General features: G+C 38.6%; 1 protein-coding gene across 4 annotated transcripts in view; it reads right to left on the bottom strand.

Moving 5' to 3' along the window:
* The window catches only part of CERS6 (ceramide synthase 6), a 324,738-nt gene that overhangs the window by 132,160 nt on the left and 178,206 nt on the right, over positions 1 to 14,372 (bottom strand). For all 4 annotated transcript variants that reach the window (XM_060016639.1, XM_060016638.1, XM_060016641.1 and 1 more), the window contains exon 4: positions 13,114 to 13,171. In XM_060016639.1, coding sequence (XP_059872622.1) covers positions 13,114 to 13,171 — 58 coding nt within the window. The remainder of the gene's footprint in view (positions 1 to 13,113; positions 13,172 to 14,372) is intronic.

Below are 14,372 nucleotides of genomic sequence, written 5' to 3' on the forward strand. Positions count from 1 at the left end.
CATCCTGGAAGACAGGGATTATTCCTTCCCTCTCCTCTTCCACCTGCCACTATGTCTTGGCAGAGCAGACGTTTAATAAATGTTAGCTAAGTTGAATTAAATTCCTATGTCATTGATGATCCCAGAGAAGGGAAGAACAGTAATAATATTGCTCAGGGACCCAGACTGCCTTGCTGTTATATCCATGAGGCTTAGCATATTCCTTGTCATAGGTAGGTCCTCAACAGATACTGAAAGAATGAACAAATGAACAGAGATCAGTATCTCCCATCAGTAATAGGCAGAAGCTCTTGGAAGAGCCCTTTAAATAACATCTTTTGATCCTCAAATGCCTTGTGCCCACATTTGCACTCAGCAACATGCAGTGGCTGCTTTACATGGCAGCTACAGGAAGACCAGACACCATTATTAAGTTTTCTTACTGAAGTGTAACTGACATCCAGTTAGAGTGCACAAACCTAAGTGTACAGAAACTTGACATATGTCTATATGTGTATACACTTAACATCACCTGTCTACATAGTCAGGACATAGACACCTATGTCACCACCCCCCAGACCAAGATCTAGAAGATTTTTACCACTCCAGCAGGCTCTCTCCTGCCCACTCCCATACAACTACCTCTGTCACTACAGATTCATTCTGCCTGAAAAAATTATTTTATTCCTTCCACGGTTCACTGCCTTACAGAAGCCTGAATTCCTTGAGGACAAAATGGCCATCCTCCCTGTGCTTTGGAAAAGTCATTCCGAGGTGACTGGTATCACCAGACTGCTGCTCAAAAATTCCTAAAACAACGACGGCAATGGCCTCTAGCAGGGAGGCCTAGTCTCACGTGCATTAATAAAGGAGAAGGCGGCAAAAAACAAACAAAACCCTAAGCCATTTGTCCCACCTTACAGAAAACTGTAGCTGAGCCAGTATCCAGATGCTCCTTGAGCCAGTTTCTCAGAGCCACACGTGCAGCTATAATTAGAGCATGAGCCGGTCAGCTCGGAATGCCTGATGCTCTGCTCCATGTCCTTGTCCTAAGTACCCTCACCCCACCTCTCACAGCCAAGACTGGGTCTTCCCCGAAGAGACAAAACACCAGTTGCAGAAGTAGAACATCTCATTACTTCTCCCAGAAAGCTGTTGTTTTTAAGCAAAGAACATCTGGTTTGTTTCATTACGGTTGATGAGGAAAATGTTTTATTATGATGACCGTTGTATGTGAAAGCCATTAGCTCTCAAATTTTAGTAAAACAAACCTTAAAAAGAATAATTTCTTTTTTGAATTCAGTAAAGAATTTTCCTTTAAGTGTCAGCTGAGGCTTCAGCTAATGCAGAGTGAATGTGCACATACAGATTTTGATACATGGATCAATATTTCATACCAAACTACCTGAACTCTTCTGAGAGTGACTAGATTTCTATTCCCCATGGAAACAGGAGAGGAATAGCAATGCAATCCAATTCTCAGCCACTGCCCTCAGCCAAAGGAAGCCTGTAGCACTAGCTCTGTTACAGCATATAAATGAGGACCAATATGTTTCACAGTCAAGTTCAGCTCTAAACTTTTTGAGAAGTTTAAGTCTATGCCTTTAGGGCACTGTCTAATAATGAACGTCATATTTAAATCAGGGTTATTTTAGTAGCTTCTGAACAATAAGTTAGTTTTCCCTTTATTTCTAGAGTTTCTGAAAAGTTGATATTTTATTGTGGGAGCTGAAAAGATAAGATTCATGGTTTGATCAGGCACCAAGTCTACAAACCCTTGTATAAATAACTACCTAAGAGCAAGTATCACTTAGTAGGGCAGCAGTCGCCACTTGTACTTGGGAATCCACACAAGCACCTCCTCCCACATCAGCTTCATGAACTCCTGCAAGTCCTGAAATCTTTCTACCTCAACGCCTGAAGAAAGCTTTGGGTGTGAAATGACCATCTCTCAAGACAAAGCCTGAACACAAAGCGAAAACGTGGGTAAAAGGCTTCTTGATGCTCTTTACGGAAAGTTTACACAACCAAAATCAAACTATTGCCATCTCATTAAATTAAAAGCTATAAGCTATAACCTCAGGGCTGATGAAATGGTTTTATCACCTGAACAAGTTTTAATTTATTCTAGGCAATGAACAATTTCACATTTCCCAAGCTACGGAAAACACTGAGTTGTCCCAACCAAGTTCTTACTATGAATAGTGTATTAACAGTTTGCTAGTCACATTGCAGAAACTAAGCATCGTAGAAGGAGAGAATGAATTGTATGGCATAGTTACATTATTTGTTTGTATAAAAAGGGACAACTATACCCAGTTGGAAAATTAGTAGACAGTTTCTAATAAGATCCCAAAATACTAAGAATACACCAATTCTCGGCTTTGCCGAAGTGAGTTCATTTGAAAGCAGAAAAATGAAGCAAATACGATGCTTAATTTGGACCTTCTGAATGTAATCGCTAAATTTAACTCTGTGCTCTGAATATGAATACAGTTCAAAGACGGAGCCTTTGCTTTTCCTTGGTCACTGGTTAATCCTCGTCAACCCAGAAGATCTACTCAGTGAGTAATTAAGCCTGGATACAAGTAGACTCTATGGCCAAATATACCTGGATTTAAATCTCAGCCCTGCCACTGACTAGCTATGTGACCTCGGACACATTACTGAACCTTTGTTAATCTTGGTTTCTTCATGCATAAGGATGAGAAGTTACTCTGTATAACACATGAGGAATGAATGCTAAGTGATCAACATAATGCCTGGCCCACAGTGAGTGCTCAGCACAGTACAGCTATCATCATTATGATTATTATCAGTGATGCAAAATTTCACCCTGGCTATGCACTAAGCCAACAGTGTTTTCAAGGCATTACCCCACTCCAAAGGAGGTGGGACTTTCACTGCAAGAGAAGTTTTTTAAAGTACTATATGGAGAAAAATTCCAGATTATCTAATATAGGCCATGTAAATCTGAAAAAGAGCTTAAATCTTACCAGAATCCCACTGGAGACTAAAAAAGTTCCTTAGAAAGTCTATGCTAGGCCCATTCTGGGGCATTATGGGCAATAAGATCTCAGGGAACCCCCAAGAGAAAATCCAGGGATTAGGGCTGTGAGGACTAGGCAAATGGGAACAGATGGAGTCTTCTTGATGAAACTTTTGTATGTCTTTGCCATTTAAGTGGAATTCAACTTAAACAAAAGTTCTCCTTTTTAAAAGTTACAACTGCAAACTCTCTCATAACCCACAATTTCATAAATTATGCATAATCATTTCCACCTTAATTCCTACATCTTAGGGTTAACTTTTTTTTTTTTTTTTTTGCGGTATGTGGGACTCTCACTGTTGTGGCCTCTCCTGTTGCAGAGCACAGGCTCCGGATGTGCAGGCTCAGCGGCCATGGCTCGCGGGCCTAGCTGCTCCGCAGCATGTGGGATCTTCCCGAACCGGGGCACAAACTCGTGTCCCCTTTATCGGCAGGCGGACTCTCAACCACTGCGCCACCAGGGAAGCCCAGGGTTAACTTTTTTAATAAAAAAGAAACTAATAAAGATATTTGAAAAATATTAACCATCCACAGTTCCTCTCTAAAAGGAATCTTAACATTTTTACCTATTACATTCCATTTGCTATATATATATGATTATCACAGCAAAATGTACAAATGAGTTTGTTACTCATTTTCATGTAAAGTTCTACTAAATATTTTACTAGAACTATAAATAATATAGTAATTTTATAGTTATTATTTTTAAGTAGTTGCATGCTATTTTGCCACTTTGATAACAATTTAAACAATTCTAATATTAGACATTAGGATTGTTTTACATTCTGTTTTGGATTTGCTATAATTTGCATGCAAATGTATCTGTATGTATATACATATGCATTTCTTTAAGTTGCAATAATAACTTTATACATGTATATTTTTTGCTTCCATATAATTTGTTCCTCAGGATAATTCATAGGAGTTGAATTGCTGAGTCACAGTATATGAACATACTTAAGGTGATTCTTCTATATCGCTATTTTGCTTTCTAAACAGGTACCAGCTTGCCATATGATCAGCTATTTCAAAATCTTCACTGAATTATGGGATAAGAGTTTTTAAAATGTTACATTATATATATATTAAAAAATACTCAAATGAAAAATAATAAAAATAGTTACGTAGTCTACATTACTGATTTTAGAGATGTAGCGATTCAGTCCCAGAGAGACTAAGTAACCTGCCTACGGTTGCAAAACTGATTAATGCCAGGTCTTCTGGCTCCTTCTTCAGTGTCCTCACTGAATCACATTATCCTCAGTGTCTCCCTGGCCTCAGAATGTTCCCTTCAGATAGGATACCAGCCACAAGTCGACACAGAAGGGCAAAGGAAAGGTATGAGGGAATCAAAAAATATTCAAGAGGATAGATGTAGGTAGAAGGGGAAAAGGCAGATACAGTAAGGAGAAGCCTTGAAGGACAATTTCCTTGGGTCACGCCAGATAATTTCCATTCCAGGAAGCGCACTTACTTATTTGCAAGCATCAAAGCATGGTCATGACAAAGGATCTCACTGGACTAGGTGGCGCCAGCAGCACAATATTCAAAAGCTTCATGTCAAAGCACTGCAGGAGACATAGGCATTCATAGTTCTCAACAGAGCCCCCTCTAAATCAGTACTAATTAGTGTTATGCCTTACATTTTCCAAGTACAGTATAGCTTCACAGCATCCCTACACACAAGCCGAGGAAGCCAGGGCAAGCATCATCTTCCCATTTCACACATGAAAAAAATGAGGTTTCAGGGAGCAAAGGTCCTATTAAGCACAACAGGCAGAACAGAGACTGAAACTTCAATCCTGACCTCTAACTTAATGTTCTCCCATAATGATATGACTTGTACTTCTTAGTTAGGTAAATTTACTAATAAAAATTTAAAATATTCCTTGAACTGCTAGATTTTTGAAACTTGTTTGCGAATACTTTTTTTTTTTTAACCAACCTAGAAAGTTTAAAGACCACAAGACTGGCTGCGATTTTTGCCTCAGGCAAGTCAATTCATCAAAAGTGTTTTCACCCCTAGTTAGCGATGAAGTCAACATAATAAGTGGCAATTTGCATAGTTTTAAAATGTAATACAATAAATTACAGTAAGTTGTCAGAGTACATCACAGAATGCAGCATAATGGGAAGTTTGGGCTACTTATTAAGATATTGTGGATACATCTCAATAGAAGCAGAAAAAGCTTTCGACAAAATTCAACACCCATTTATGATAAAAACCCTCCAGAAAGTAGGCATAGGGGAAACTTACCTCAACATAATAAATGCCATATATGACAAACCCACAGCCACCATCGGCCTCAATGGTGAAAAACTGAAACCATTTCCTCTAATATCAGGAATAAGAAAAGGTTGTCCACTCTCACCACTGTTATTCAACATAGTTTTGGAAGTTTTAGCCACAGCAATCAGAGAAGAAAAATAAAAGGAATCCAAATCAGAAAAGAAGAAGTAAAGCTGTCACTGTTTGCAGATGACATGATACTATACATAGGGAATCCTAATGATGCTACCAAAAAACTACTAGAGCTAACCAATGAATTTGGTAAAGCAGCAGGATACAAAATTAATGCATTCCTATACACTAATGATGAGAAATTAAGGAAACACTCCCATTTACCATTGCAACAAAAAGAATAAAATACCTAGCAATATACCTACCTAGGGAGATAAAAGGCCTGTATGCAGAAAAATATAAGACACTGATGAAAGAAATTAAAGATGATACAAACAGATGGAGAGATATACCATGTTTTTGGATTGGAAGAATCAACATTGTGAAAATGACTATACTACCCAAAGCAATCTACAGATTCAGTGCAATCCCTATCAAACTACCCATGGCATTTTTCACAGAGGTAGAACAAAAAAGTTCACAATTTGTATGGAAACACAAAAGACCCTGAATAGCCAAAGCAATCTTGAGAACGAAAAATGGAGCTGGAGGAATCAGGCTCACAGACTTCAGACTACACTACAAAGCTACAGTAATCAAGACAGTATGGTACTGGCACAAAAACAGAAATATAGATCAATGGAACAGGATAGAAAGCCCAGAGATAAACCCACACACATATGGTCACCATATTTTTGAAAAAGGAGGCAAGAATATACAATGGAGAAAAGACAGTCTCTTCAATATGTGGTGCTGGGAAAACTGGACAGCTACATGTAAAAGAATGAAATTAGAACACTCCCTAACACCATACACAAAAATAAACTCAAAATGGATTAAAGACCTAAATTTAAGGCCAGACACTATAAAACTCTCAGAGGAAAACATAGGCAGAACACTCTATGACATAAATCACAGCAAGATCCTTTTTGACCCACCTCCTAGAGAAATGGAAATAAAAACAAAAATAAACAAATGGGACCTAATGAAACTTAAAAGCTTTTGCATAGCAAAGGAAGGCATAAAACAAGACGAAAAGACAACCTCAGAATGGGAGAAAATATTTGCAAATGAAGCAACTGACAAAGGATTAATCTCCAAAATTTACAAGCAGCTCATGCAGCTCAATATCAAAAGAAACAAACAATCCAATCCAAAAATGGGCAGAAGACCTAAATAGACATTTCTCCAAAGAAGATATACAGATTGCCAACAAGCACATGAAAGGAAGCTCAACATCACTAATCATTAGAGAAATGCAAAGCAAAACTGCAATGAGATATCACCTCACACCAGTCAGAATGGTCATCGTCAAAAAATCTACAAACAATAAATGCTGGAGAGGGTGTGGAGAAAAGGGAACCCTCTTGCACTGTTGGTGGGAATGTAAATTGATACAGCCACTATGGAGAACAGTATGAAGGTTCCTTGAAAAACTAAAAATAGAACTACCATTTGACCCAGCAATCCCACTACTGGGCCTATACCCTGAGAAAACCATAATTCAAAAAGAGTCAGGTACCACAATGTTCATTGCAGCTCTATTTACAATAGCCAGGACATAGAAGCAACCTAAGTGTCCACTGACAGATGAATGGATAAAGAAGATGTGGCACATATATACAATGGAATATTACTCAGCCATAAAAAGGAACGAAATTGAGTTATTAGTAGTGAGGTGGATGGACCTAGAGTCTGTCATACAGAGTGAAGTCAGAAAGAGAAAAACAAATACCATATGTTAACACATATATATGGAATTTAAAAAAAAAAAAAAGGTTCTGAAGAACCTAAGGGCAGGACAGGAATAAAGACGCGAGGTAGCGAATGGACTTGAGGACACAGGGTGGGGGGAAGGGGAAGCTGGGATGAAGTGAGAGAGTGGCATGGATATATGTACACTACCAAACGTAAAATAGATAGCTAGTGGGAAGCAGCCGCATAGCACAGGGAGATCAGCTCGGTGCTTTGTGACCACCTAGAGGGGTGGGATAGGGAGGGTGGGAGGGAGGGAGACGCGAGAGGGAAGAGATATGGAGATATATGTATATGTATAGCTGATTCACTTTGTTGTACAGAAGAAACTAACACACCATTGTAAAGCAATTATACTCCAATAAAGATGTTAAAAAAAAAGATCTTGTGGAGACACTTGAGCTGGCTCCAAGGAGCTAGTCCCTCACTGAGTTCTGACTCCAGGAAGGCACTAGAGGGAGGGGGAAGACTGCAAGAGGAAGCTCGAATGTGCTCCTCTCTGTTTTGCTTCCCATTCTTACCACCAGTCCCTCAGCCCCACCCCAACTGGGCCCTCCAGCAATGCATCTGCACCCCAGCAGTGACAGTTCATCCCAGTGGTAGCAGCTGGTTGCCCTTTTTCCTCATTCTCAGAACCAGCCTCATTGTGGTTTCTGAGACATACCAGCTGGTGAGCGCTTTCTTGTCCAGCTCCACGGCTCCTCCTTGGAGCATCTAGGTTCCAATAGCTCCAGCCTCTTCCTATAAGCCCCCGTCCTCAGAGCCGTAGCCTCTTCCTGCCATTACCACGCCCATGATACCTCAGTGCAGCGCTGATCAAAATGCTGTGGGCAGATGAGCGCCCGTCCTTGAAGCGTTTGTTACTGTTTCATTAGAATGTCAATTAACTATATCGTGAAGAGCGCTGTTCATTTCAGCTGACTTTCCTTCAGAGGTAGACTCTCCAAAAAAGAAGCAGTGAGTTGATTTACATTCAAGTCAAGCTCCTTATCTCATGGCAGACAGGTAGCAAACAGCAGATCGATTGCTCTGAGTAACACAGTCTTGGTGGCTCCCTTTTGGGGAATGATTCTTCACATTACAGTCGCCCCAAGAATCACTCCTGTAGTTTCTGTCTCCTAACATGGACCCCGACTGATACAGAGCTTAGGTATAGATATATTTTGAGTAACCTTTATTTTAATCATACACATGCATGTGTACAAAACTGTGATATAAAATGCACCATATGGTCAAAAAGCTGGAAATATATTAGCCTAACATGTAGATTACATGGAAAAAAATATTTACCTAAGTCCCAATTGCACCTATATCTAATGACCTTCCTGTGACACTATAGTTTTAAAAAATAAGTAAAGGAACCCAAAGAAAAGTATTCAAAGAACTCCACTCAATATAAACTTCCATCTACAAACGAGAAAAAAAGGTAACAGTAAATGAGAGATAACTTACTCTATTTTTAAAGGCTTGACATATGGTCCCTTTCAAGACCTAGAAAAATGTGTTACTCTGTATGAGTACCTTGTGCTCTGGGACTTCAGGGCACCTGAAGTAATTCTGGGTCTTCTTTCATGAAAGTACTTGTCTCTGTTAATCATATTCATGGGGCTAAGGGTCACTTGGGTCAGCAATTACAGGAGCAGACTATTGAGACAGGCTTATGTCTTTCAACTATTTAAATATTTCCTACTAACCCAACAATGACTTTACTTAATAGTTCAGTGACATGTCTGTAAGATCAATGCCTTCTAGGGTCCACTTCCATCATCAGAGTTAACTGCTATCTGTAAAGGGGGCTCGGAGCTGAGAAAGCAAAGACGACATATATGTACACCTGGTAGCCCCTCACCATAAATGAGGCTCATCCTCTTATCTGTCATCATGAAAACATTATCTGTCACAGAAAACATTTTGTTGAGTTCATATACATGACACACAAACATGCTTTCTTTACAGGGTGTCTGAAAATATGGGGCCAATTATTTCATCCTTTATTACAGAACTATTCATAGGATGACCATATAACTTATCACCCAAACTGGATCAGTACAAGAGGGAGGTAAGTGCCCGGGACCCTGAGACAACTCATGTGTGAAGTCAGCCTGTGTCTTGCTCCAAAGATACATTCACACATCAACTACAGGAATTATGACATAATGGAGGGGAAATCAACACACAGTAAATAAAATGATAAAAAGGCAAGGCGGAAATAGAGACACAGATGTAGAGAACAAATGTATGGACACCAAGGGGGGGAAGCGGTGGGGGTGGTGGTGGTGGGATGAATTGGGAGATTGGGATTGACGTGTATACACTGATGTGTATAAAATAGACAACTAATAAGAACCTGCCGTATTAAAAAATAATAAAATAAAATTTAAAAAAAGGACAACAGAAAAATATTTCTCTATGCTTCTAGATACCTTGCATATGAAAACCATTTCTATGTGGCATAAGGTCTTATTCCATGATGTACCCTTTCTGAAGAAAAGCTGGAATATTTTAAAAATTAAGCACACATGGCAACCATGAGAATGCACCTGTTAGATCTTGTACTGGTGGGAGTGTGGCTGACTCAGGGCCCCGCTGCTGTGCAGTAAAATCCACAGCAGTATTTGCATGAAGGCCCTGCTGTCCACAGGCTGCTGGCAGCCTATGACTGAGCACAACAGGAATACTACAGCAAGCCCATTTCTTGGAGACACAGGTCTCCTTTGATGATCAACTGTGGCTCCAGGACTGCCCAGTGGCCTGACTGAATTTTTTTTAGAAAGGCACAGCAAGCAGTCTTAGAGGCTCACCCACACTTTCCTTTTTTCCCTCTCCCCCTCACACATAGTCAGACATACATTGTGGTCTGAAGGCTCTTCCAGCCTCCCGGCCAACTTCCTCCCCATTTTCTCTTATAGACACTTCCCCTAATCAATTTCTTACACATTTAATCTCTTCTTGGTGTCTGTTTCTCAGAGGGTTCAGACTAAGACAGCACAAGCGTGTACTGACATAAACCTAGTTTATATGTATTTAAAAACTCTCAACTGCCTTATTTCTCAATACAAAGAATATTTTTAAACTGAGGGCACTTAAATCGGTCATATATATACACTGAAAATCTACGATGACCTGGTAAACCCAGGAAAATATATGCGTTCTCCCCACAGGATTAAGCCAATTCAAATTGGAAAGGTTAACAGCGTTTAATAAAATTTAAGTATTCAGCCTGAATGTATTTGAATATGGCAGAGAAAACTCAAGCTATTCTTATACTAGAGATTGATACCTCATAGCCTCATCTATAAAATGAGGTATTTCGATGAGAGGCATGATAACTTTTCCATCTAAAATTCTACGGTTTTCAAAAATTTTTATTAATTGATTTGTTTTTTATTTTTTAAGATTCTCTATCATGGGTGCGTGGTACTTTGCATTTGGTAAATATCTCTTTAACGGGAGCACAGAATTTCAGGGTAGAAAGGGTACTTAAGGTTACTTAATACACCCTAGAAGATGAGACGCATCAGATTCATTTGACCTAAAAGCAGAAGAAAATTGGACAGTGCAAGTTGCCTAGGTATTTTTCTAACAGCACATGTCATGATCCACATTTTGGATGCTGGGAATAAGAAGCAGCTGTGGCCTTTGATATTTTAAAATTGGTCCACTACCCTGCTATTTTATTTTAAAACATTCAGGGTATTGTGAAAATTGGAATTACCTTGTTTTGACTATTTCTGGTGCTGCCTTCATAATAATTTCTTTTCCTTTTGGTTAGATGGGCAAATATATTGTCCATTCCAACAAGTTAACAGAAATATATTTTAAATATCCGTTAAGGTAAGTATTTAAAGTTCAAAACAGAAACAACGACTACATTAGGTTAAGTTTGCTAACTTAACTAAAGGAAGTCATGAGGTTAAGGTGGGCTGGGAAAGTGGGGAAAGTACTAGAATAAGAGATAGCAGTGTGCGTTTCACTTGAGATTCAGCCCTTTCCTAAACTCACTGTATGACCTGTGGAATGCCATCTACCCTCTCTGGACGTCTGCCTCCTCAGCTGTGAAATGAAAGAGCTGGATAAGATAGCTTGAAGTCCTTCACAGTTAGCTCATACGGAGTCTATGTACACTTTTCTATCTCACAGTATGACTAGACACTAAACCGTACAGCTCATCCAAAACTGAGTGCTTCTTAGATAGTATCAAAGGAAGAAACCCCAAATACAAATTAATCCAACAAGAAGAACAACATCTATTTCTCCTTTCATTTTTAAGCATTTGTTATATCTAGAGGCAGCTGAAAGGAAACTGTTACAGTTTAAGGAACAACGATTTCCAGGCAAACATTCTATTGACAAGCCCTTTTACTGCCTTCTACAGAGCCACGGAGGACTAGGGGATGAAAACTACTCTCATTCCATTCAGTCTGTGTAGGGACGGAATGAAGCAGAGCTAAGTGTCAAAGCGTTTCCTGTTCTGATGACAGATGGCCAGGCTTGCTGAATGAAAGCTTTTAAAAGAGACCACATCCTGCAGATCTAGGCAAAAGGGCAAAGAAGTGCTCCTGGCTTTCACCATCTCTCCTTGCTCACCATCAAAGCCCTTCACCAACAGAACCCGACGTGAATTCCAAACCGTGACCTCAGTTAGCAACTCGACATTCCCATGAAGCCCAGCTCTCCCATGTCAGCTGAATTCCATCCAAAGCTATTTCCTCTTCCAAGGTAGTCAAGTTGGAAGCATAAAAGCTCTACAGCCATTCTTTCTATTTTTTCCCCTAGATACATAAATCTGAAAACTAGAACAGTAGGGTTCCAAAATAAGCACTTTCCACCACATTTATTTACCCCAGTTGAGAATGTCTTCATACTTAGAAATCTTACAGAGTGAAGTCCATTCTTTTAAATCTATTCAAGTGACCTCTGGGCCATGTAGTCTTATTAAGTGAAAAATAACTGCAGTTACTAAAGGAAAAGACAAGTAAAAAGAATTATTTCCTCTAGGAAAATATGATATTGGGAAACAACTATTATTTATAATAGAATTTGCCACGGGCGGACAATATCTTACAACTCAGACTTGAAAAATGAAAACGTATTTGCAATTTTCATATCAACATTGACATGAGAATTTACTAGTAAGGCGTGCCACTTGGCCCAATGCCCCAGTTTGAAATTTTTTTGCTAAATAAAGATAACACTGATATCACTTTAAAGGGTAATACCGTAAAACATTCTAAAAAATATTTTCCCATTTTCTGCCAACTCACTATGGCATGACTGTGAGAACGTCTTCGTGAGACTTGAAGTTAAGCAGCCTAACTTGTTACTAGTGCCATTAAGCACTGAAATCAAGAAGAAAAAGACGATGACGCCCTCAAAGAATTGCTTTCATAGGTAAAGGTGCCTTTGTTCATGCAGAAAAGCAACATAGCAGCCAGGGAACACAGTCTATAAAAGGAATTGAATTTTCCACTGGCAGCTGGTGTTACCCTGTTGGTAGCTTTGCAAGACACTAAACTCTAATTTCTACTGATAAAGGCTACAGTGATAACACAAAATGCCAAAAGTGATTTTTTCAAGTTGTGTGATGTGCGATGTGGAAACTCGAAATTCCTTCCAAGACTGAGATGGATTTTATAAAGTTCTAATGCCCATAGGTAGCAAATAACCAACTAGCGTGGTCAATACACTTAGTAACATCTATCACTGGAAAAACAAATTATTTTCAAAAGTTATTTTCGGCAGATGCCTGAAAGTTGTTTACTACAAAGAATGAACGGCCAATCTTTTTATAAATCAAGGAAAAATGTACAAGTAATTCTTAGCAAGTGTGTTATGACTGTTTACAATTCTACTACTGCCACAACATAAAAAATGAGATAGAGGCTTACAGTTACATAAGAATTACATAAAGTAACTTGACAGAGCCTACCTTTTTCAGGAACCGGACTCCATAGGTAAATACATAAAGGCCAAATGAAAATTTCCACCTGTGGAAAGTTTAAAAAAAATTCTATGATATTCAATTTAAATATTTCACAGCACATTTTGAAACACGTGAGTGAAAAAAGTCTGTTAAATGAACCCCCCCTACACACACCTCTGCCCCAACCAGGGATTAAACTTAATGAGCGATTTCAGTTCTGGCTAAACACATACACTTATGTGCATGGCATACTGCAAATATTTAAAATATTGATAATTATATTCATAAAAATTTTTCTTTCACTCAGTTATTGTATTTACCCATCTTCTCTTCTACCAACATGTGAATTTCCTCTTGTTCATCGCTCATGAACGAACAGATTTTACAAACATGAAGGTATATAAGATAGCTTTGAATTCTTTGCCTATTTCAGATATTAAGTAAATGACTTAACTTCTGCTCATATTTGTTTTAAAAATAAAAGGTATAACATTTTTAAATCAGGTAACATATTTTTCCTTCATCTTTTAACTAATTTTTATTGGCATCTTTCTGGATATTGCTAAGGGAACCCATTTGGAATCCAAATCATTCATCTGACGTGCAACTGTTAACAACAACCTTATACCATCCCAAACTCTATGTCTACCTGTTAGACATTCACTTTTTTAATGAGGAAAAAATTTTAAGTTCCCTTTCAATGACAAATGAATTGAATGTTTAAATCTTTTAAAATACGAGACTTTGCAAACACAAAAAGCAATTTGCCTCCTGACAAATTAAAGTTGACTAGTCTCGTTCTCCTTTGTGTTCATTTACAACTTGTAACCCAAGGTACCATGAACAGCATGACCTCAGGAATGCTATTTAGTGAAATCCATCAGTTTTTAAAGGCATAGCTATTCACACTCAGAAAATATAAGAACTAAAATCGGGAATTGAGTACCAGGGTAAGAGTTTTTTTGTAGTAACCGTATATATACACACACTATGTATATAAGTTATATAAAGTCTCGTATTCAAACATGCTGGAATTCATGTCAGAACTAACACTGAGAGAAGAGCTTTGAACTGCAGGGTTGAAAATCATCAACTAATCATCCATAAAGCCTGAATTCAGGAAGGAACAAAAAGCAACGATTCTAAAACCTCTTACAAAAGCCCTCTTGTAAGGAAGGGCAGTTCATACACTGCAGTATCAAAGTCAAGGGCTTAATTTTTTTTTTTTGGTATTATCCTTTTTTCTTACTATTGCTATATATTTT

Source organism: Delphinus delphis, chromosome 7 (assembly GCF_949987515.2).
Source record: "Delphinus delphis chromosome 7, mDelDel1.2, whole genome shotgun sequence".
NCBI lineage: Eukaryota > Metazoa > Chordata > Mammalia > Artiodactyla > Delphinidae > Delphinus > Delphinus delphis.